Source organism: Marmota marmota, unplaced genomic scaffold, assembly GCF_001458135.2.
Source record: "Marmota marmota marmota unplaced genomic scaffold, marMar, whole genome shotgun sequence".
Taxonomy (NCBI): Eukaryota; Metazoa; Chordata; class Mammalia; order Rodentia; family Sciuridae; genus Marmota; species Marmota marmota.
In genome coordinates, this window is record NW_025999969.1 from 2279000 (window position 1) to 2303310 (window position 24311).

Sequence of the window (24311 nt, forward strand, 5' to 3'; positions counted from 1 at the left end):
TTTTTTTTTTTTTTTTTTTTGGCATGGCTTTCAAAGTCCTGCTTTATTCAGAGGTCACCTTTTTTGTTGTTGTTCAACTTATTTTTCATTATAATTAAATTTTAACCTTTTAACATTTTTAGTTACACAACTCAGTGGTGTTAAGTATATTCACATTGTTGTACAACCATTGCCACCACCTAGAACTTCTTTCATCATCCCAAATGGAAACTGTTTCTATGCAATGGGTACTCCCCACTGTCCCCCTCCTCCAGTTCCTAGGAGCCACCATTTTACCGTCTCCATGCATTTGACTACTCCAGGCACCTTGTATAAGTGGAATCATACTTGTCCTATTGTGACTGTTTTATTTCGCTTAGCATGTCTTTAAGATTCATCTGTGATAAAGCATGTGTCAGAATTTCCTATCTTCTTAATGCTGAATGTGTGTGTGTGTGTGTGTGTGTGTGTGTGTGTGAGAGAGAGAGAGAGAGAGAGAGAGAGAGAGAGAAACAGAGAGACACTTTGTTTATCCACTCATCTCATCTGTTGATGGACACTTGTATTTACTTCCACATGTTGGCTACTGTAAACAATGTTGCTGTGAACATGGATGTGTAAGTATTGGTTCCAGTTCTTGCCATCAATTCGTTTGGTTATATATCCAGAAGTAGAGTTGCTGGATCAAATGATGATGTGTCAGTGCTATTTTGAAATGTGTCTCAAAAGAGACAAAGAGGGACTAAATTGTCTTGGTTGGTGAAATCTTCTGGAAAATGAAAAATGCTGTTTTGTTTTTTCATTTATCTTTACTTAAAAACAATAAATCATATGAGAAATCTTTTAGATGTTTGGGATGAGGCAAAGGAAAAAGCATATTGATGAAAGAGACGACTTTGTATCCATGTCCAATGCAACAAAAATGAACATGCTTTTTTTAAAAAAAAAAATATTTATTTTTTAGTTGTAGTTGGACACAATATCTTTAATTAATTAACTTATTTTTATGGGGTGCTGAGGATGGAACCCAGGGCCTCACCTGTGCTAGCGCTCTACTGCTGGACCACAACCACAACTCCTGAACATGCTTTTTGACCTCCCTGTGTGTGAATTTCAACATGCAGGGGAGAGTAGTCTAGATCATTTCAAAGGTCTATGGACTCTTGGGATTCTATGATTCTACAGATAACTTATTTAGAGGATTACTATGTTCTTTAACCACTTTTCCCCTCTTTAATTATGTTTGAATTACCAGAGTTTAAAGAACTGTTTCTAGTTAAAGAATTTAGCGGGAGGGAAAGGGAGAGAGAAGGGGATTAGCTAGGATGGTGGAAGGAGAGGGTCATCATCATACAAAATACATGTATGAAGATGTGAATTTAGTGTCAACTACCTTATATATGAACAGAGATATGATATATGGTGGTATAAAGGTGTATTAAGAATTGTATGCAAAAAAAAAATAAGAGAGCCCATGCATAATGGCATAATTTGGTGTGAACATACTTTATATACAGAGTTACAAAAAATTGTGCTGTGAATGGATAATTATGAATGTAATGCACTCCACTATTGTCATGTATGTAAGAAATAAATAAAAAAAGAAAGAATGAAAAAAGAATCAAAAGAAATGGGAGAAAAGATGAAAAAAAAAAAAGAATTTAGCGAATTCTTGAACAAGAATTCCAAAGACAATAAGAAGAGTTCCTGAGCTGGAAAAACACCATTGAGACTTATTTAATAAAACAAGCAATAATTTTTCTTAGTAGTACACTTATTTGATAATTGCCTTAGAATTTCCCAAGCACAGTACCTGCATAATCTGAGTCACATCTTAATCTGAGTCACTGTGAACTTGTGGTTACTTTGTAGCAGTTGGTATAAAACTATCAATGCATACCAGGCTCTGTATCAACAGGGCATACCTGCCAAGAATAGTATGCTACAGTAGTTCGGTCCAAATAGTACTCTGGTTACTGAGCAACATACTCTTGCCATCAAGAACCCTGATTGGGTTCCAGGTAAGACACCAACAATACACTGCAAATGCCATCTACTTTCTTTTTCTAACAAACAAGACTGCATACATTACTCTCTTCCCAGGAAGGATTTGCAGGGTGAGAAACATATTCCTCTACCCTTTCCCTCAGCTCCCCTAGAACTCTTTCTGTTTAGGTATCTGCTTTCTATTCCCAGAACAAGGGCAGATAGAATTCCCCATGTTTGCCTCATGGATCAATATTCCCACTAACAGTTATTTTATGGAAGGTAGAAACTCAGAGAAGTGTCCTGTCCAGGGTCACATGAGTTGTAGTTGGACACAATATCTTTAATTAATTAACTTATTTTTATGTGGTGCTGAGGATGGAACCCATGGCCTCACCGGTGCTAGGCAAGCGCTCTACCGCTGGACCACAACCCCAACCCCAACCCCTGAATATGCTTTTTGACCTCCCTGTGTGTGCATTTCAACACAGCCAGGTTGACTGGACCGGGTCTTCTGGCCCAAGTTCAGTGCTCTTTTTGTCACAATATTTGCATGCACTTTCACAAGCCTGTGCCAACTTGCCACCCCAAAGAGAACATCTAAAGTTTCTCTCTTAAAAGCAGCCTAAAATTTTAACAAGAGTGCTGATGTTTTCAACTCTCATTTTTATTTCAGCTGATAGCAGACCTTCGGAAGGACTAAAGCCAGGAAGAGAAATCGGGGAGTAGTCCCTTCATTTAAAAAGGTTTATTCAGAAATTCAAACACCCTTGTTCTCTCCACCTCCAACAACAGAAGATACTGAGTCCCAGTGATTTTACCAGCTCTCAGCCTTACCCCTGGTAAGTCTACGGAGGGAAAAGGCATTCACCCAAGATTTCCTGGGACATTTTTACAGAATTGGGCTCTCCAAATCTTTCCTGTCTAAATTCTCAGAGTACAAACAAATAGTTTTAATGGATATTTATTTCATAATAGGTTGAGGAAAATGTGTCCCTAGGACCATGTGCATTTTCCAACAGTGAGACCTTTGGGGGTAATCCTAAGGTGTATGCCACATTCATGGCAATTTTATTGGACTTGAAGCATAACTTTTATTTTAAATGACCACAGAAGTTTATAATTATTGTGTCACAAATCTTTGACATATTATTCACCCCATCTATGATTTATTTTTTAATATTTTTTTTTAGTTGTAGTTGGACACAATACCTTTATTTTATTTATTTTTATGTGGTGTTGAGGATCAAACCCAGGGCCTCGCACGTGCTAGGCGAGCGCTCTACTGCTGAGCCACACCCCCAGCCCCATCTATGATTTATTTGATGCCAATGCCTGGATCAGGAAGTAAACACATGAATATGACATTGTTCCTGTGGGAAAATACCACTGGCTTTAAAACACCTGCTTTCAAATGGGGACGTTTTAATTAATCCAGCATCACGAAAGCAGGGACTGCCTGTTCACTAAAGCCCTGATTAAGTGAAATATAAGTAAGTTTTTCTTTATTCAATTTTTCAGAGGAAGAAGTTACAGAGGATAAAATTCTCTGTTCTACCCCTATATCAGTGGTCCTCAGCTCTGGCAACACATCACCATCATATGGGGACACTTAGCTATGGTAAGCCCTGCCTCAGACCAATGGAATCAGAATTTGTGGAAGAGGGCTCATCATTCCGTTTTTTTAAAAAGCTCCCCAAGTAACTGTGATTTGCAAACAGGATTGAGAACAATTGTCCTATACTGACAGTTTTCAGAAACAAGTGTGCATCAGAATCAGCTAAAGGCCTTGTTAAAATATAGATTGCTAGCCCCATCTGGGTATTTCTGATTCAGTAGGTCTAAGGGTTGTAAGACTTCTAACAAGTTCCCAGGTGGATGTTGCTGCTGCTGGTCCAAAGACCTCATGGAGAATCACTGCTCTAACATCTTCTCCAGTTAAGCAACATTAGCAGTTATTCTAAATTAATTTATTTTTTAAATAATTAAACCACTCTGAGTGCTAAGATTTTAAGAAGGTTTTCAACAGCATGGAACCAAGCTGAACCATCAATTAAAATAGGTAACTTTGTTTATCAGAAGGCACCCATTCCCTGAGAATTTTAATTACTGAAGTTAAACCAGTATAAGGTCAAACACAATTCAATTCGACCCTGTAAACATCCCATCAATGGCTTGTGCAAGGCATTAGCTGAAATGTGCCATGAGCAATTCATTCTTTCCTTCCTAGACAAGTGAACAGACTCTCAGACACAACTCCATGCACACAAACACAACTGTGCAGTCAGATGATGACCAGGGAGGTAACACAGACCTGCAGGAGGAACAATTCAAAAAGATCTTTACTCAGGACAAGATCTTTTAGCGGGGTTTCCAAGGGGTCTAGCCAGCTGCCAGTTTTCCACTGTCTACAACAAATTTTACAATTCCAGTGCAGCTTACTGCCTGGAACTTATCCCTAGCCATCACAGGAGTGATCAGGACTCTAGGCTAATTTAACTTCTAGGTTGAAGGCAATCTCTATGGTTTATCTCCCTTTGTGTTTTTATAACAATTAGCCCAATGCTTTACATTATAGCTGAATACTTGAGAGTCAACAAAGAAAAGATGTAATGTGGAAGGTAAACCTAGTGCATCCCAGGGGTGCAAACAGGTAGAGCGGGGAGGTCAGGTTCTAACCACCAATCTTTTTCTCTGTAAGTAGCATCTTCATTCCACATTTAACATACTAAGGCACTTAAGAAATGTTTTTGACTAACTCGAATTATGGCAATCACATTAAGCTATGATGGAATGGTAAGGGTGGGAAGCGGCAGCTTTTTCACTGTTTGTTTAGGTAAATTTGCAAATACTAAGAGAAGACCCCCTCATTGCCTGGCTCATTCCCTAGCAGGGACAGAGGGCTGAATTCTGTATCCTACTCTGAGTATCCTACCCTCTGGCTAAATATGTAGTAGGTCCTCAATTCATGCTCTTCCAGGTTAAAATAACTTGTTCAATGCATTACTGAGTCTCAAGAATTTGTTCAAATTATTTAGACATCATTTGACATGCAACAATCAATTCAGCTGAGGGAACTGAAAGCTGGCAGGCAGTCAATTTCAAAACCTAAATGCAACATCACCAACTAGGTACGGAATCCCTCTTACACCCACCAACCTGACTGAACATCATCAATGAAGTTGAGATCCCTAGCTGTCAATTAAATAATACTGTATTGCCATGATTTAAATTGAACTCTTTTGAGTATTATCTCTTTTTATTTTGAATATCTCTTTTGAGTATTAAAGGCATCATCCTAACTTTTTCCAAGATAGGATACTATCCAAGTATTAACTGCCACTCAAAACTATCAGAAATGTAAAGTGAATCCAGACTGTGCTTCAATAAATAGCAAAACATGACGATTCTACTTGTAATAGGACAGAACTGGGATTTACTCCGCTGTTCCTTTCAAAAGACAAGAATAGTACTTATTCAACAAAGGAGTCAATATAAATAAGAGCACAGGAGGGATATTTAAACTACTCAAGAGTTATTTAAACTCATTTTTAGAAGCATGCATATAAAACCTGTATGTAGAATTCAAATCATTTTCTATGTTCAATGAAAAGGTCTGGTAGAAGATCTGCTTTCCAGCAACACTCTGCTAGTTTACTCAGGTTACAATACTGAATTGAAAGCAATATAAAAATTTTAAATATGCCCAAACATCCTACTAATTATCATCAATTTCCTCTTATCCCAACCAGTTTCAATCAGTGAAGCCTCCAAGTATTTGATTCTCTCTATAACCTCATGTCAGGAATTGAATGGCAAACTCAGAGAAATTGATATTGCTTTTGTTTTCAGAGAGGGGGCTGATGAATTTGATGATAAAGGATGCCCAACCATTTGCACTCTTTGTGTGGCTCAACTCCTGTACACACACAATGTCAGAGGCTCAGACATCAGTTGCTCTAGCTCAGAAGCATTTCCAAAAGTCCAGAAAACATGGATGTTCCCAAAGGCTGATAAACATGCAAGAGCTACCCAATATGGGATATTCACAAGATGGGTACTGATCAGAGCTCTGTGAAAAGCCCTGTGGCAAGGTTTTATAGGTAGAGACATCTACGTGGCTCTGTCAGGAAGCCTGGGAAACAGGCTCTTTCTGGCTGCCTGTAATATAGGCATATTTAAATAGGAATATTCTCTTCTACCCCCAAAGCTGTTTTTCTTGACTTGAAAAACAAACTCAGGGGCAAATTAAGGAGGAGAAACCAAGACTGTCTGAGAGGTTAGCAGGTCACTGGAGGCAGCTAGGTCTCCAGATGGCTTCTGATTTTCCCTGCTCTGATTCCCCCCAGGCTGGGATTATACCAAAAGGAAAAGTCAGTGAAAAAAATGAGGAAAAATACATTTGTTTGGATGCATATCCACAGGCAGTCAAACTATTAAAAATCAACAATTAAAAAAAAGGTATAGAAATATATATCACATTTAGTCCTTGAAGCTCACTAGATTTCTTGTTCCTACTTACCTTTAATCTTGTAACTGGAGAAAATTATAAAAATAAATCTTAAATACAGTCTCTCTGTTGAGGGTACTTGGGAGCTTTTAGTTAACACTCTATAGCAGAAAATAATTAAATATAATCACTGGACTGTATTATGAAAAAACACATCAATATTTTAAATTACAGAGGGGTCAAGAAGCCACTTAGAGCATACAAAAATGGGAAAAAAGGGTGATGGATTATTCAGGATAGACTCTGGTTGACCAGACTATATCAATTGTGCAGAAAATTTGATATTATACTTACCCCTAGTGTTTTTTTTTCCAACAATAAAAAAGTATTTATCTTTCCTAAAGAGCGGGCATTTAGGTTATGTTAGACTCTCTAACATTCTCTAAGCCTCAGTCTATACATGCTCAAAAGGAAAAAACCAAAATAACTTTTAATTTCACATAACTCAATTTATCAGGGTCTTTAAAAAAACAGGAATATGTAATGCAAATAAAGCAAGCACTGAAATTTACTAAAAACTTTAAAACATGACTACCAGTACAGTGCTGTTGACCAAAAGTCATAGTCATTTAGAACATTCTATAGCCAAGCTGAGAGTTTTTCATGACTTTGGTAAAATGCTAATACAGAATGATCATTCAATACTGCCATAGACATATTGACATCAAAAATAATACAAAAGCATTATCAAATTTCTTCAGGAACTTCCTGAACCATTAGAAATGTTTGCAGTATTTTCTCAATATATAATAGAGGTAGATACCAAAGATCTGAGTGCTTTGTGCTTTGGATTTTTAGTAGGGAAGAGAACTGGCTGGGTCTCATATCAAAGTGACCACTGTATTTTGCTTGAGAAAGACTTACTCATATTTGGTATAGTAAATGGCATATTTCTTAGAAAACCAATGATTTTAAAGAAGAGTAAATATATTTTCCTCTTGTAGACCATGGCTAACCACAGTATGGCACAATTCTGGAGAAATCAGACCTCACCCAGTTACAAAAATAGCAAAAAGGATTCTTGCTACTGGCAGAAAAGTGACAAACATCTTTATTGATACTAGAAAAGTAATACGTTAAAATTTTTCTATTAGGCATTAAAAAAGCCAGTTCTTTCATGTAAGACAAAGTAATTTGTATTTTTATTAAAGTTGAAATAACCCTTCAGGAGAAAGAATAGAAAGAGGTGAAAAAAAAATTAAAAAACAGGGGCTGAGGCTGAAGCTCAGTGGCAAAGCGTTTGCCTTGCATGTATAAGGCACTGGGTTGGATCCTCAGCACCACATAAAAATAAATAAAAATATTGTGTGTCCATCTATAACTTAAAAAACATTTTTTAAAAAACCAGACTGATGGCTGGGGTTGTGGTTCAGTGGTAGAGTGCTTACCTAGCACATGTAGGGCACTGGGTTCGATCCTCAGCATCACATAAAATAAAATAAGGTAAGGGTATTGCGTCCATCTATAACTTTAAAAAAAAAAAAAACAGACTAAAAGCTAAAAATGTAACCCTGACTACATTACTCTGATCTGAACAATCTGGACCTCAGTTCTCTAATCCATGAAATGGGGACAGGTAGGCAGATGTCTTCCTACATGGCTTGTGAAAATTCAGTAAGTGTTATAAAAGGGTTCACTAATCAGTAATTGTTATTACTGTTGTTTTAGTTCAAAAAGGGCTTACTTACTATAAATATTAATGTAAGGAGATTATTATTTGTCAGTATAAGCCCCAAACAAAGCAAGTATCTCGTTATTTATTGATCTTTCCTGATTGCCATAAACACCAACATGACTCCCAAAAGATCCCCAACCTCCTGAAATTCAGCATCCTGAGTAATCCCTTCCCAAAGAGTGTGAGCTGGACTTAATGTCTCACGTCTAACAAAGAAAATGAGGCTGAGGGATGACGTGCTGCTCAGTGACAAAGAAAATGAGGCTGAGGGATGATGTGCTGCTCAGTGACAAAGAAAATGAGGCTGAGGGATGACGTGCTGCTCAGTGACGGTCATGGAAAGGCAGTGTGGAGTCACTCTCCTCTGCTATGCTCTCTTGGATTACTCACCCTAGGGGAAGCCTGCTGTGAGCAGACTGACGCAGCAGCTCATGTTGTGAGGAGCTGAACCCATACAAGGAAGCCTGGAGGAAGATCTCCCAGCCTCAGCTGAGCCTTCAGCTGACTGCAGCCCCAGCTGGCAGCTTGACTACACTTTTCTGAAAGATGCTGAGCCAGAACCACTCAGCTGAACTGCTGCCATATTCTTCAACCTCAAAAACATGTGAGATAATAAATGTTTGTTGTTTTAAATTGCTAATTTGGGAGGTAATTTGTATGCAGCAATAGATTACAAATACAAAGCATCTGAAAACATCTTGCTTGCAATTAACATTTAAGATCAGCTAATTCCTTGGTTCTGAATTACCTTATCCAATGGTAAATGGCATTGTGCACCTGAGTTTTGTTTGTCTTGAATAGTAACTTTAGATGTTGTCCACTTAATCTACTACCGATTAAGCATCCCTAATTCAAAAATCAGAAATCTGAAATGATCCAAAATTTGAAGCTTTTTGAGTGTTAACATGATTCCACAAATGGAAAATTTCACATCACTATTCATGTACAAAATTATATACAAAGCACCATATAAAATTACTTAAGTAAGCAGCATATATATATATATTTCAAATATTATATATTTATATATATGTATGTATGTATATGTATGTGTGTGTGTATATATATATCTATATAGATACATAGATATATAGATATCAAATATTATAAAATCTGAAAAAATCTAAAACACTTCTGGTCCCAAACATTTCAAATAAGGTATACTCAACATGTTTAAACAAACATACCTTATATTTGATTCTTGTATTCACCTACTGTGAATACAAGAGTTAAGCTGTGAATAAGAGTTAAGCTGTTTGGGGGCTGGGGTTATAGCTCAGTGATAGAAGGCTTGCCTGGCATTTGTGAGGCCCTGGGTTCGATCCCCAGCACCACATAAAACTAAATAAACAAAATAAAGGTATCATGTCCATCTACAACTAAAAATATTTTTTTTAAAAAAAGTATAGCTGTTTTGTTTTTAAATCAGTTTTTCTCCTGTGATTCGCAGATTTTTAGTGCAAACTGGGTTTAAGAGACACACAGACCTCAACACCAAATGTATTCTAATATTCTTTTTGGTTAAAACCTCCTATCATTACTGATAATAATTTGGGCTTTGAAAAACTGTCATACAGATTTATGTCATAAAGAAGTATGTGAAGTTTGGACCCCATCCATTCCTATCTAGGTTGTAATACTAGTTACATATTTGTTTGAAATTGCTTATGAACTTTGATGTGACTTGACATTTATTTTTATCTTTAATGTCGATAGATCAGTAATGGAATTTTTAAAAAATAACCATTTTATGTCACTTAAAACAAATAAATTTTTAAATGAAATTTTATTTGTAATTAAATTAAACATAGTTAGCACGTCATATGGGGTGAGAAAGCTTCAAGTCCCAAGCTGAATTTTTCTTTTGGCATTCTGAATGATGTGACCCTCCAATGAATAGCAGCTTTTAGTTCTCTTTCCTTTATTGACCCATGTCTCCACCCAAGGCAGACTATGCTCTAATAAATAATTGAATACTTGGAAAAAAGAGAGAGAGAGAGAGAGACATAGGGAAAAATATTTTCATGTAATCTTACTGAGTTTTGTGATTTAAGAATTAACCTATCCTTGTTTTTTTAAAGACTGATTTGCAAAACCTATTCTGGTTCCAACAAATATAAAACTCTGCCTTCTAATGCTCACTCCACAGCCCTGTGCAATGGCCTATGCAGCTCATCTTAACGTTTTACTGTTTTTGCCATGCTAGGAATTGAACCCACAGCCTCACACATGCTAGGCAAGTGCTCTACCACTGAACTACATCCCCAGCCCTCACCTTAAATTTTAATAGAACCTTCATTATTTAATATTTTTATTCCATTTTAGGTCAAAGATAGAGTAAAAAATTTGAAGTCATTTTCAAGAGAAAAAAAATTTTCAACTGCTTTTTACCCCTACAGTTTGAAATAAAGAAGGAAGAGAGGGGAAAAAAAATTATTAATGTATCTTATTACAGTTTTAATTTTACAAAAAAATTATTTAATGAACAGCTATTTCAGAGCATTCAGAATGTAGCTTTGGAACTACAAATAAGACCTAACTCTCACAGAACTTCCAATTTTTAGTTTTAAAGACCAGACCCCAAAATGGAGTTGGCTATTTTTATGGAACTACTGGGATCCATCACAAATGAGGGGAGCCAAATGTAATCCTGAACTTCCAGATTGGTGTTTGCCACTCTGTCATGCCTTACCATAGATGATTCACCAACTCAAGATCTCCAAGACATGTGCTCTATCTCACCACTATACTAAGATGCTATTTCATCATTCATATAAATTACAGAGCAAAAAGATACATTAAAAATGCTAATTTCAACTGTCAGAGCAGTTTTTAATTTTGTTTCTTAAAAAGTCCCTTAGGTAACTGGCAGTTTTCTTTAGTTTGCCTTAATGAGTATTTACTGCACCCAAAGCCCAGAAGCAGAATCCATATGGCCTTCAATTTCCTTGACTTAAATATAAGAAAGTTCAACAGTAACCAAAATACTTCTCAAATATATTCAAAAGCACCATTTTCACCACTGCATTTTCCTACCGTATACTCTGCTTTTAAAATCACTTGCCTTACATTAGATGTTTTAGAGACAGAATAACTCAAGTTCTTGTTTTAAAGTGTTTGCCAAACATATGAGAATCATAGTTTCTTAGGAAATGGCTTAAAACATCATCTACAGTTGGCTTAGTGCTTAATTGGAAAGAGTGTGATTTAGATCTATACAGAAATACTCCTCCAATTATATGAAAATATAGGCTTTTTTTTCTCATGAACATGTATTATGAAACTGTACACACAAACTTATATTACTGTCACACATTCAGCATATGTATAGGCTATATTTATAAAATAATTTTAGATGGTTTCATATAACAGAAACATCATAAGATTATTACATAAAGATAAAAATATAGGGTACTTTATAATAGAGAAAATAAAATAAATATTCTACAAAACCAAATGGAGGATGGTTGCTGTGACTGAGAACTAACTTAATTTTGAGCTTTCCAACAGCTATCATGGTTAGATAAAGAGACACACTAGTTTATCCAGTTTTTCAAGAGGACTTTTCCCTCACACCCATATACAAACCTAAGTGCAATAAATAGTAAATACACTGGACAGTGTCTTCAACAACGTTTTTGGAGATAATATAGATTTTCATATGGCAGAGACTGCAAACTGGCAACCCATGGGCCAGATTTAATCTGTAGCTGTCTTTTTAACATCCTCACGGTCTATAATTTTTTTTTAATTGTTGCCAATTTTAAAATTTGGAGATTTATAACATAAGATTTTTTTCCTCGCCAGTGCTGGGGGTTGACAAGGCTTCATGCATGGTAAGCAAGCACTTTACCACTGAGCTATATAATCAGCCCTTCTGGTTTCTCTTGAAAATTTGGATTCGGGAACATTAGCCACACATTTCCAAATAACAACAGCTGGCTAGTGCCAATCTCAGCTTTCCTTGCACACCCCAAATACCTCCTTGCCACCACTTACTCATATCATTTACATGCACTAGCCCTGCAAGCATCTGAGTGCAGTCCCTTATAAATATATGGCAATCTCTGACAACAATCTTACTACAGCTGGCATATAGGAAATGAAGTCACTGATCTTAGAAGACTGGTGTGCAGGAAGCTAGAGAGATAGAATTGTACAGATTCTCTCTGGATCTGCTTCATCAGGGGCTCTTTACCCAACAAAGAAGCCAAATTCCAAGGACTTTCAGGGCTCCCCAAGAGTTCTTTGCCATAGGGTAAGAAGTCACAAAGAGAAAAGTGTTTTTTAAAGTGATAACCTTTTTCTGAACAAAACTCAGTTATGCAGGACGGATACTGAGGAAGTGCATGTTGGAGTAAGATGGTTCACATGCAGTCTGATTTGCTGAGCATCCCCTCTAACCAGTTTTAAATGTCTGAGCACCACCCATGTGTTCACAGAACTCAAGCAAAACAGATAAAAGGAGAGCTGCTTTGCCTGAAGAAGGGTTAGGAAGGCCAAGAACTGCTCTGCTAAAGAAAAAAAAAACAAAAAACTTGTTTCCCATGAATAAGCAGGTCCCATGTCACTATATCCACCACTCTTCAAGTCAGTTGACTCCAATGGCTCTGCCAAGAGCTGGAGTGCAGTCACTGGCCAAGGAGGTCTCTGGAAAGTTCTTGAAGGGCACACATTCTGTTGTTGGTTATAGAAACATCCATAGATTTAGTAGTCTGGCTTGCAGTTGGCAGAGCAAACATTTGTTTCTAAAGTGAAAGTGACATGAGATGGAAGGCCATTCTACAGGAAGCAAATGCAGATGTAACAAAGGCAGGGTCTACGCTTCCCTCAGGAAAGAGTTTGGATCTGCTAGAGGGCCTAATCAAGACCCAGAAAAACACACCATAGGATGGAACCTCATAAACTGGTTTTTAAAGTAGCAATCCCTTTTCTAAACCAAATTCTAGACTGACTTCCAATACATAAAAGAGCAATGAATGTAGCTGTCTTCAGATTGCAAGGTGGTAAGATGCCAAGATTCCTCATGTACATTCATCCACTCCTTCTTCCCATACATTTGGCATCTCTCTTCAGAATCCTAAGGCTCTGAGATACACACTGTTAAAAGCAATCCTATGGGATTAAAAGATATGACTTTGGCCCAGAAATTTTTAAGGCAGGCATTAATACCTTGACCATAATCATTACATATAAACTGAAGCCACAAATAAATTTTAATATCTAAATTATTATTTTGAAACCATTATTGAAATACACATACACATCAAACCATTAATACAAAAATCAATTAACTAAAAGGCTAACTTTTCCCTGGAAAAACTCTCACAATGTAGAAAAAATCATTTCAGAAACCAGCCACCTGTTCCCAGTTCTCTGTACTCTTAAAAAATGCCCTTTAAATGTGCCCAATTCACAAACCTAAATCTATCTCACTTCAAATAATTGAGCAAACAAAATCTTTGTCATCTCAACTATTTTGTGACTAAATGTGTGATGATTTTAAGAATAAGCAGCTAAAATTTTTAAATATTAAGCAACTAGTATTTTGTTCTTCATTCCTTAAAAGGGAGAACAGATCCTACGTTTTGAAATGTCTGAGCCTAAAATTTGATTTCTAAAGAACCTTGATTTCATCATCTTCAGTGGTGGCATAATGCAGAGAGTTTTAAAAGGCTTGGTTTACAAATTCAGTGTCCCCGACTTGAAGACATCATTATCAGTTTGAAGAGAAAGGGAAAAAGAGGCCAGCTGGATCCAGGAGAGAGGTCAGATGATTTACCCATCCACAGAATTTTTTTCTATCCTTCAATGGATTGGAAAAAAAAAAAAAAAAAAAAGATGTTTTCCCTTTACAAAGGATAAAAACAATTGCACTTCAGGGGGAGAAAACATAATCTAAACTTTCAACACCAGGAAATTCCTTCCCAAATTTTCAACCACTTACAAAAGTCTACACCGTGTGACCCCCACACCCATTGAAGCTCGTGTGTCTGCTGCACATTCCAAGGAAGCATGTGCCACAGAACCCATACATTCCAACACATTGAGCAAGCACACACACGCCTCCCCGGCCGCCCCAAACCTTAGTCAAAGAGGGGGCAATGGGGCTGCAGGCAGGCCTACACAATAGGCTCCGCACCCCAGCCCTTCCCAGCCATCACCTCCGTCATGCTAAGGGGAAGGAGAAAAAGGGAGAGGAAATGGCCAGCACAGGCCCTTAGAGAAAGAAATGCAAAACCTTTTTTGGGGCAGGCCAGCCACATACTCTTTAGAGTTTTAAAATGTCAAAGGAAAAAACAAGTTTCAGGAGACTCTCAGTCCTGCTGTCATAATGGAATCTACACACTATCACGGAGGACCAGTCTTTCCCACGTGCTCTGGAATTATAGGGAACGCATAAGCTGCACCACCAGGGTTCAGTCACCCAGTCACCTCTGCTTCTGTGGCCTTTCCCTCCTCTCTTCCATCCTCTCCCATCCCTCCCTCTCCCTCTGTTCTTTCTTAATAACTGAAGAGGCTAAAACTGCACGTTTTCTATTAATCTGTTTTCATCATCTACATGTGACTCAACAGACACAAAACATTTTATTTCAAAACATTATACATACAATCATGAAGAAAAACACCTAATTCTCAAAGTATGCATTGTTAAAAATCACAAAGATCAGGAAGGACTAAAGTAAAAGGTCTCTCTATGTAATATAAAAGAACTATCTGGCCTGTACTCACAAGAACATTTCAAAAGATCTTCTACTTCATGAATTGGTAGGAGGTTAACCTGTCTAGGGAACCACCATTCAATTTTTTTTTTTTTTTTGTCTCGATTTTCAAAAAGAAAGGGTAAAGAAAAGATATAACAGAAATAAGAATGTATTTTCTGATAATATTTTAATCCCTATTAGAGGTTCTTGACTAAGTAATATTTTATGAGAAATTTCATAAGATGATATTCTGATCAAAAAGGATCATCTTTCTTAATAGAAGCAAATCACTTATATCTCATTTCACTGAAATATAGCCCTATTTTAAGGTCTACTTTACTAAATTTAAAATCACAAATGCACAAGATGCTTAAGGACTGCCTTACAAAGAACATACAAATCTGCTCCCTATTTTCACTAGCTTTTTCATATTTCAGAAAGTTAAAATTTTCTAATTTTAATAAGGTGAAGATTTTATAAAATATAATTTCAAGAGTCCCTATTTCTCTTTTCCAAACTATAGACATTTTTAAAAACATAGATAAAATAAAAACATGCCAAACTTTGTGTAACATTCCAGATCCTAAACAAAAAACAAACCCAAACAAAACAAAACCTGGTAGGATTGGATTTAATATCCTGCATAGATCACTTGCAAATGACCTTGGAAAGGCATAGGTCTCACAGTACATATGATATGAAGTTATTTGGATGCTAATAAATCCCTCAAGTTTTTTGTGGGTTGGTTTGTTTCAGGATGTGTATGTATGTATATGTGTGTAGGTATGCCTAAAGGTATGGAATACAGACCCTCCTTCTGCGTTAGTTGCATGCATGTTTTTTGCACATTACAACTATGACATTTGTTTCAACATTTTTCCCCTTACATAATTTACAGATTCCTCTACTAGAGATCCACTTCAAGAAAATTGCTTCAAATTATGACTAATACTTTCAATTATTTTTCAATTATATTAAATTTAAAATATACTAAACTTCAGCCCCTTATCCTTCTTACTATATCTGCTGTGTACATGTAAATTTTACCCAGAGCTAAGAGTAATACACAAAGTTACTCCACAGCCTATGTACAAACTATCACAATTTCTTACTTGATTGCTAAGGTGCTATTACTTTATCCCAACTAGATGAATGGCAAAGATAATATGGCCACTGCTTCTCTGAAGCAGTTTTGGTCCAATGGACAGAGTTGTTTTAGGAATCTGAGGCTTCACAGCCCTATCTGTAAAAGGAATTAAATACAGATCTCTCCAAGCTGTTCAAGGGATAAAATAAAAGGCCTACAAGGCCTAGTCCATTGTCTAGTACATAGCAAATACTCAGTATTAGTTACTATTCTTTCTCTTCTCCATCTTCCAAGTTAGATTTCCATGGAAATCACCAAAACCTGCTGTAGACTGTACTAACTTGAAGAAATACATGAGGAGTTGGAAATAACCCTTTCACTTATTTTTTTCCTTAATAATTCTTCCCTCCCTCCCACTACTACCATCAATATGATAGTCCATGAAAGTTACAGAAAACAGAAGTATGAATGCAGGAAAAAAAATGCAATTATGGGGAAATGAACTATACTTCACATGCTCAGTTAATAAGTGTTTTAGAGTGATTACAACATTAAGGTTGCCCTCCCTATTCATACTCAAACCATCCCCACAGGAGAGGTAAAAGGCCTTGTTCTTATACAGAAAGTGAAACAGAGAGAAACATCACCTCTGGGGCAAATCTGGGGAAAGATCTGGCAGTTCCTACCAAGGAAACACAAACCAAAACACAGTGCTGACCTCTCAGAATGGACGGACTGGCTGCAACCTGTGACAAACCCACCCAGGTGAGTCCTCACACTGGACTTTTACTCACCACATGGCACACAGTCTTCATCAGGGCTACACTCACTGCCTACTCTGTATGTTTCAGGTGCTAAGTGAAACACCTGTCAGGGCAATGTTCTATTTCATAACACAAATAATGCATCCACTGAAAAAAGCAATGTAAAAACAATAAAAACACTTGGGTACACCCCACTTCCCTCTATAGACAAGCAAGGAGATGGTAGGAGGTAATGCTGCTTTTAAAATTCCTCATTTTTGTTTCTAATTATTTTGTCCAAAAACAAAAATAAAACTGTAACAAACAAAGATCAGATTATTTGGACATATGCATGTTTTTTTGCACATTACAAAAAAAGAACATACAAATCAGATGTATAGAGATGTATCAGAACTCTTAAGTTTTCATTTATGGGACTTAAGAATAAGATGATTGCAAAGGATCAAATCTATTTTCACATATTTCCATCACTATTGAACAGCAGCCTTGGAGCCTTAGAACTCTCTCAGTTGGCTTCTTTAAAAGTTAAAAGTAAGTAAAACACACTGAAGTGAGAATCAGAAGACCTGGGTTCTAGCTCTTCTATTTAATTAACTTAGTTTCTTTGAGACTAAGTTTCCTCATCTGAGAAAAGGGATATCAATTTTCTTCTTTTTTCACAAAATTATTATTTGGAATAAATGATATGTGTAATAGCCTTGAACAGCCTTAGTACTATATGAATATAAGATGAAGGAACATAAAAATACATTCCCCTACAATAATGCTGCTAGTATTGCTTACATAGCAATACAGGGAATCATGAAACTATCTTTCTTATACATTTAAAACAAAAATTTAAAAATTCAAGTTTCCCCCTAAGGCAAATTCACATTTGGGGATGTATTATGTGACAATAAGAAAACCTGAAAATAACATTCTCATTGCCACAGTCCCATACAAAATTACCTGGTAACTTAGTGCAACACTTCTTATGTTAAAGGTAAATATTAGAAAGTTTGAAAGTTTTCATTTAAGAGACTTATTAAAAGACCTACTTTAACAGAATGAGAAAATCCTAATGGAAGCATCCATATTTTAAGAAATAAAGTGTCAAGCATAAATAATTAGAAAAACCAGGAATAAACAAAACACATCCTAAGAATGCAAACTTAGCGAGTGAAAACCATCAGCTTAGGGAAGAGATGTATAATTATTAAATGATACAAACAGAGATGATTTTTGGACTTGACTGCCTACCAATAATAAAAAAGCATCCATTTTCACTAATCTACTTATTCTACCTCAATACGCCATCAAACTGAACCAAACTAAAGAAACAGCCACTGTATTCTCCCTCCTTTTTGGCAACTGAAGCAAGTAAATTTAAAGTTTTCTGTAAAAGAAAATTATTTTTCTTCACTTTTTCAGACTAAAATCCATGATCAAAACAGGAAAAGTAAAACCTTAAAAATGATGCTCTGAGCACTCTGCAATTTTGCTGCCCAAAATAGAAGCCATACAGTCCATGCCACCAAATGAAAATTATAAGTTTGTAAGCATGAAGTCAAATTATGAAGAAAACAATTTTAAATGTTTTAATGGTAATAAATGGGAGGAAAAGCTGTTATCTGTACTGGTAGGTGCTTGTTTATTTGCTATTCTCTGTTTGATGACATTGTTTAGAAAGACTACCCAAACTAATTTGAACTTGAAGTTTAATGTAGGAAGAATAAAACTTCACTAATAAATTATTTGGGCATGTTTTTTTAAACAGAACTCTCCCATCCCTCAAATTAAGTGGCCATAGATTTTGAGAGATTATGCTTTTGATTAAAAGTTTTAGAGCATAAATTTTTTAAAAATTGGTTTAGCCAAGCCCCACCAGTCTCAAACACTGAAAAGAGCTCTGAAGACACTTTAGTGGTATTTAAGTTTAATTTTAAAAAATAAAATTTGAAATCTATAATTCAACCTTATCTGCTTCCAAAAAAAAAAAAAAAAAAACCATTTCAATGCTACACTGCTTCTAATGAGACTGATTCAGTTTGTGCTACGCAAAATAATGGGTTACCTTCCAAACTATACAATTTCTAAATGAAAATGTACATTCAAAGCTGAAATTTTCTAATACTTAAAAATCGCTTTTGGATCACTGAAACCTTCACAGAATCACACTCATGAGAGGATAAATCCAAGTCAAAAGGAAAGAAGGCAGATTTTGTAGTAGATGTTCACTAAAAAAGCAACCACAGGTGCCTATGACTTCACTTCCACAACAAGGTTAACCACCTAAAGTGCTCTCATTTAAGGCAAATACCATTGCATCTGATCCCCTTTACAAGTCTCAATCACCTAATGATTTTCATTAGCCTGGTCAGGACTGAAATCCAGATCAACTGTTGTTCAATTAAAGATCTCCTCTTCCCTCCTGACACCATCTGTCTGAAACCACTGTCCCCCACAACACACACACACACATACACACTCTTGCACACACCCCACTGAATCACAGTGATGACACATTTAGCTTGGTAATATCCTCTAACTACTCTGACCAATTAATTGCTCATCTACTTTTGAGGGTTTCGTTAGTAGACTTGGAAGAGTGATTCAGTTGTACACTGCAAATATTTAGAAAGTTTAAAAGTATCAAATTGTACAAATGATTTCTATAAAAATCTGTTTTCCACAGATTTGCTGATTCCTAATAAATGTACCCAGGTTACTATCCTTTTATGCTCAATTCACTATCATTTACATTCTTCCCCAACCTACTAAAAAAACCTGGAGCAAACTCCATTAAAAAAAATTGTTTACTCAAAATAGTAGTGAAATAATAGTTTTGATAAGTAATTAGTTCAAAATCCTCTAACCCCTTTAAAAATATTTTAACTTTCTTAAAGAAAATATATTGTACTTTGAATCATTATGTATAGAAGATTTTGTACAAATATTACTAATCTTTCTTCATCTATTGAATGATGAGGAAAGATTGAAAGATTAGTAATATTTTTTCAACACAGTAAAACACAAAACTTAACACCATTTCTACTGGCCATCTTACCAGCTATGGCAACAAGGAAACATTATTTTTATTATTGAAAAATCACAATTTGTCAAATGTACTACATATTACCAATTACCTTTTAGAATGAGTGTTTAGGTGGTCAGCTAGTATTTCTATAAATTAAGACCTTACAATTTAAAATCAATATGTATTTGGTGAAATGAAAAAAATCAACCAATACATAAAACTTATTTTGATATGTAGACTTCATTGGTTTTATTATTTAACAAAATGTTAAAAATCTAATGAACAGACTTTTAAAAAGATAAACTCAAATTTTAAAATTACATCATTAAATTACCAACTAATTTTTTTCTCCATTGCTTCTGTTTGAACTCTAATATTTATCTCTTAGAGATCACAAAAATGTGTATTTTCTAGAACTATATGAAAACAACCTTTTTTAAATGGGAAACTAAATGTCCAACTCCAAAACCAAAAAAAAAAAAAAAATCTTAGTTTGATATTGTGCATTTTGTATTAATGTATTCTATCCACACATGAAATCTATATAATTAAATCCAAGTATTAATTTCTTATTCAACAAATTCTTGAAAAGAGCTACCATATGATTTTAACCTAATAAAGTCTTTTCTGTTTCTAGAAAATTAAAAATTGATGCAGCAAAAGCCTTTGTTGTAGGAAGACTTGAGGTTGGGTGGGTTTTTTTTTTTTTTTTTTTGGTATTTAATTCAACTATACACAATGTAGTACATACAAGCAAAATACAATTGAGATACTGTTTTCTTTAACATTCCTATAGGAGACCAAATTCATTTGCATGGGAGAGAACACAATTACTGATTTTTAACTCATGAAAGACAAATTCATAGCTTTTTCCTACACTACCTCATAGTATTCACACCATCTCAGTGGAAGCATGTCTAGAATTACTTAGTAACTTCCTACAAGTGGGCAGAAATTGCATTTTTCAAAGTTTTGTTTCTCACAGAATCATTCAACTTTAGATACAAAAGCACATTCAAGTTAGCGTATGTCTTAGCTCAAAACAATTTATGCAATATATGTTTGTGTGTGTATATGACTTTTTTTTTTAAGTAAACTTTCATCAACACCAAAAATGAAATTTCTCTCAAGGAAGTTTCCACAACTTTGAACAGTATTTTAATAGTTACCAGTTTTTTCCTCGTTAATAAATCTTTAAGCCATAATATATTACCAAAATATGAATAGAGGAAAAAAGATGCATTCAAGAGAGACTGAAACCAACTTAGGAAATAAGAGAAATAGATACTCTGTGTGTGGTTTACATTACAATAATTTGCATTTAAGAAGAATGAAACACATACGGCCAAAAAAACAATTTCTGAGAAAATAACAGTATCTAGTCTACTGTGTAACAGCACATGTAAAATGATGTTGGAAAGACATTTAACAAAAGACCCAACTGGTAAACAAATAACATGCCAATAATTTCATACATTAAGATAGAAAAATCTCCTTCCAAATTATCATTAGTCTGGCTGGGGCTGTAGCTCAGTGGCAGAGTGCTTGCCTAGCATGCATGAGGCACTGGGTTCAATCCTCAGCATCACATAAAAATAAACAAATAAAAAAAAGGGCATTCTGTCCATTTAAAAAACAAAACAAAACAAATTATCATTAGTCATAAAAAATATCTATTTAGGATGCAGATATTAAAATTTCTTCTTGAGAAATCAAAGAAATAACTACAATATACAGAAAATTAGCACTCAATTGTTGAATCATTTTTTAAGTAAGCAAGCAGTGAGGATGAATTGTTTTCTTCACATTTTCACTTCAACTAACACAAAAACCACATATAGAACTGAACTAGCGCTCACAAATTTACTTTTAACTTGTTAATTTTCATAAAAAATGCAACAAAAAAGCACCAAAATAGTCACCATATAACTTGAAAGCTTTGGTTTCAAATGTCACAGTACCCTGGCTTTTGAAAGCCACCAGCGTGGTAGTGCCCAGTACTACACGATAACACACAGCTGCCTCATCCCAGGAGTCTGAACTCAGTTTACACCACCAGTTAAAGCTCTCTCTCCCTTAGCCTACAGTCCATGTAGCTAATTTCTACATTTTAAGCCAATAAAGGAAAGGAAAATGTATTAAAGACATCCAATCAGAAATGAAGCAAACTCCTCTATAACAGCAGCTTATGCATACATTTGGTATGTTAAACATCCTCAAGTGTAGTGAATCATATACAGCACATTTTAATCTACCTCCTGGATATTTCATATCACTAGCGTATTCAGAGAAATTATGGACTAATAGGGCTGGATAAGTTCTAGAGTGTTCTTTTTAATTTATGCAAAAAACTTGGAACATACTTCTGAATTTTAACTCATACAAACAGAACAAAATTATTCAAATGACATTCCAACTAACAGTAAATAATCTATGAATTTCAAAAAAAAAAACTATAAAGTAGCATGCTTGTTAAGTTTTAGATGATGTTAATGACTTTAAATAAACTAGTATTTCACTTATATTGCTAAATTAAATGACATATATTACAACATGAAATGAGACACCAACTAACTGAAGTTAAAATTATAATGATTTTTACTAATTATAACCCCCAAAAGGATTCACAACAGCTAAGCGGCCAACAGGCATTTATAGAAACATAGTGCTAACATCTTGGGAATTCTTTCAAACACTGTTCAATATATTCATCAAATTTTAAAGTGCTGTGGGATGAGTTATTTAAATTTACAATAAATACTTAGTATACCAATCAGCTTCTACCTGGAATTCTTCAGCAAAAGTAATATTAAAGAAAAATTTACAAATTAAGAATATTTATTGAAAACCAATCAGCTATGCATTACATTTTTCCCAAAAGAAGAAATAGCTTTGCATGACACATGAAACTGTAAGTCATAACTCTTAGTTCTTTTTTTTTTAAATTAATTTCTAATATATTACAGAATCACTTGCAAACAAAAGATATTCTGTTACGATTTAAAATGTAATTGGAAAAGTAGACACAATTTTTAAAAATCCCTTCAAAATACATCTAAGCATTTATAAAATGAAGGTAGATTATTTTAAAATGCATCAATCCTGGCAAAAATCAAATGGCTACTACATTATCACAAATTGGAAAGGTGGTAAATCAAAAACACTTAGTCTCCAATTCAGCTACTTAATGAAGAAGTGTATGTGAATGGGATATAAGCTAAGTTAGACAATACACAAGATTAGAATGAGTAATAAAGGGCCCAAATTTAAAGTCCACAATATACTTTAAACAAAGATGTTCTCGCTCATTCTTCCCTCATAGATATTTTTCATGTTAGCAAATCACTGTGGAGCAATCCAAACCCCACAAAATTTGCTACTCCTTCACTAACAATAGTGCAGTTAAATCTAACGATTTCACTGAGATATTTGTTTGGCCTCAAAAATTTCTTAAAACAACAATAACAACAAAATGCTCAAAAGCAAGACTCAGTTTTCTCAGTGACTTTTTTGGTTTTTTTCTTTTAAAGTCTGGCTTTTCACTACCATGCAATACAAACAACATACTTCTGTAGAATGCTATGCAAAATATTGACCCCTTACTATTTTATTATTCAACATTACACTATCTAAAAAAGAAAAGTAATTAATCCCGTGGTTTAGTTAAGCAATTCAGCTGACACAGTAAATATTTACTCTTAACATCTCACAGGAAGTCTTGACAAGTATTTGTTGCCATTGTGCTGGGGATAGGGGTGGGAGTGGGAAGTGGGGGGTGGGAGGCAACTTTTGATAAACAAATGGTCCCAGCGAACTGAACCCACCTAACTATCCTGACCTCCAATTGAGCCCCAGTTATTTTTCAAGTACAGTAAACACCTTATATAATGAAAGTAAAAAATTGGAACTTTCTAAATTATGTATCTCCACTATCCAAACAAACAAAAACCTTTAAAAAAAAAAAAAACTATAAGAACACGTTTTTAAAAGCCGAGGCTTATGTTGTTGTTGTTGTTTTTACCTATATGTAAGCCCAATCGCAAAGAAAGAAAAACTAAGCAAATGTATTTACCTTAGCTTTTTAGAGACTGAGTAATCAACTTCCATGATTTTCCCATGCAATTCCACTTTACCTTTAAAACAAAAATTTAAAGCACTCAGAATCTTCCTGAGATCAAACCCGCGGGGGTCTAGGAGGGGCACGCACACAACTCCACGCTAGGGCTCCGCCTTCAGGCGCCCACCAGGGGTCTCTACGAGGCTCCAGCTGGGCTAAGTTGGTGCCCAGTGTGAAGAAAGGTGGGTGCTCGGGGTCTCGTAATGAGGTGGGAAGGGCGCAAGCCCGGTTCCGACCCCAGGTATAGCTGTGGGTGGCATTACCGGAAAAACAAATTTAATAAAGAGCGGCGCCAATTTGAAAGGATGAGCTCATTTGAAACTCAAGCTGCAGGGCTGGCGCGGCCCCGTTCCTCTCCAGGCCCCCACCTCCCCATTCTGCTAACCCCAAACCCGAAGGCTCCACTGCGCTCCCCCAGTCTCTCTTCCCTCCTGGTGGCCCCGAGAAGACGCGCCGAACCCCCCCCCCCCCCC

The 24311-nt window shown here is 35.6% G+C and overlaps 1 protein-coding gene across 1 annotated transcript in view; it reads right to left on the reverse strand.

The window, feature by feature from the left end:
- Igf2bp2 (insulin like growth factor 2 mRNA binding protein 2) overlaps positions 1-23889 on the reverse strand; it is a 149806-nt gene extending 125917 nt beyond the window's left edge. Inside the window, exon 1 of the mRNA XM_048804027.1 lies at positions 23794-23889. Within this exon, the coding sequence (XP_048659984.1) occupies positions 23794-23828 (35 nt within the window). The 5' untranslated portion in view covers positions 23829-23889. The remainder of the gene's footprint in view (positions 1-23793) is intronic.
- Between the last annotated feature and the right edge of the window lie 422 nt (positions 23890-24311).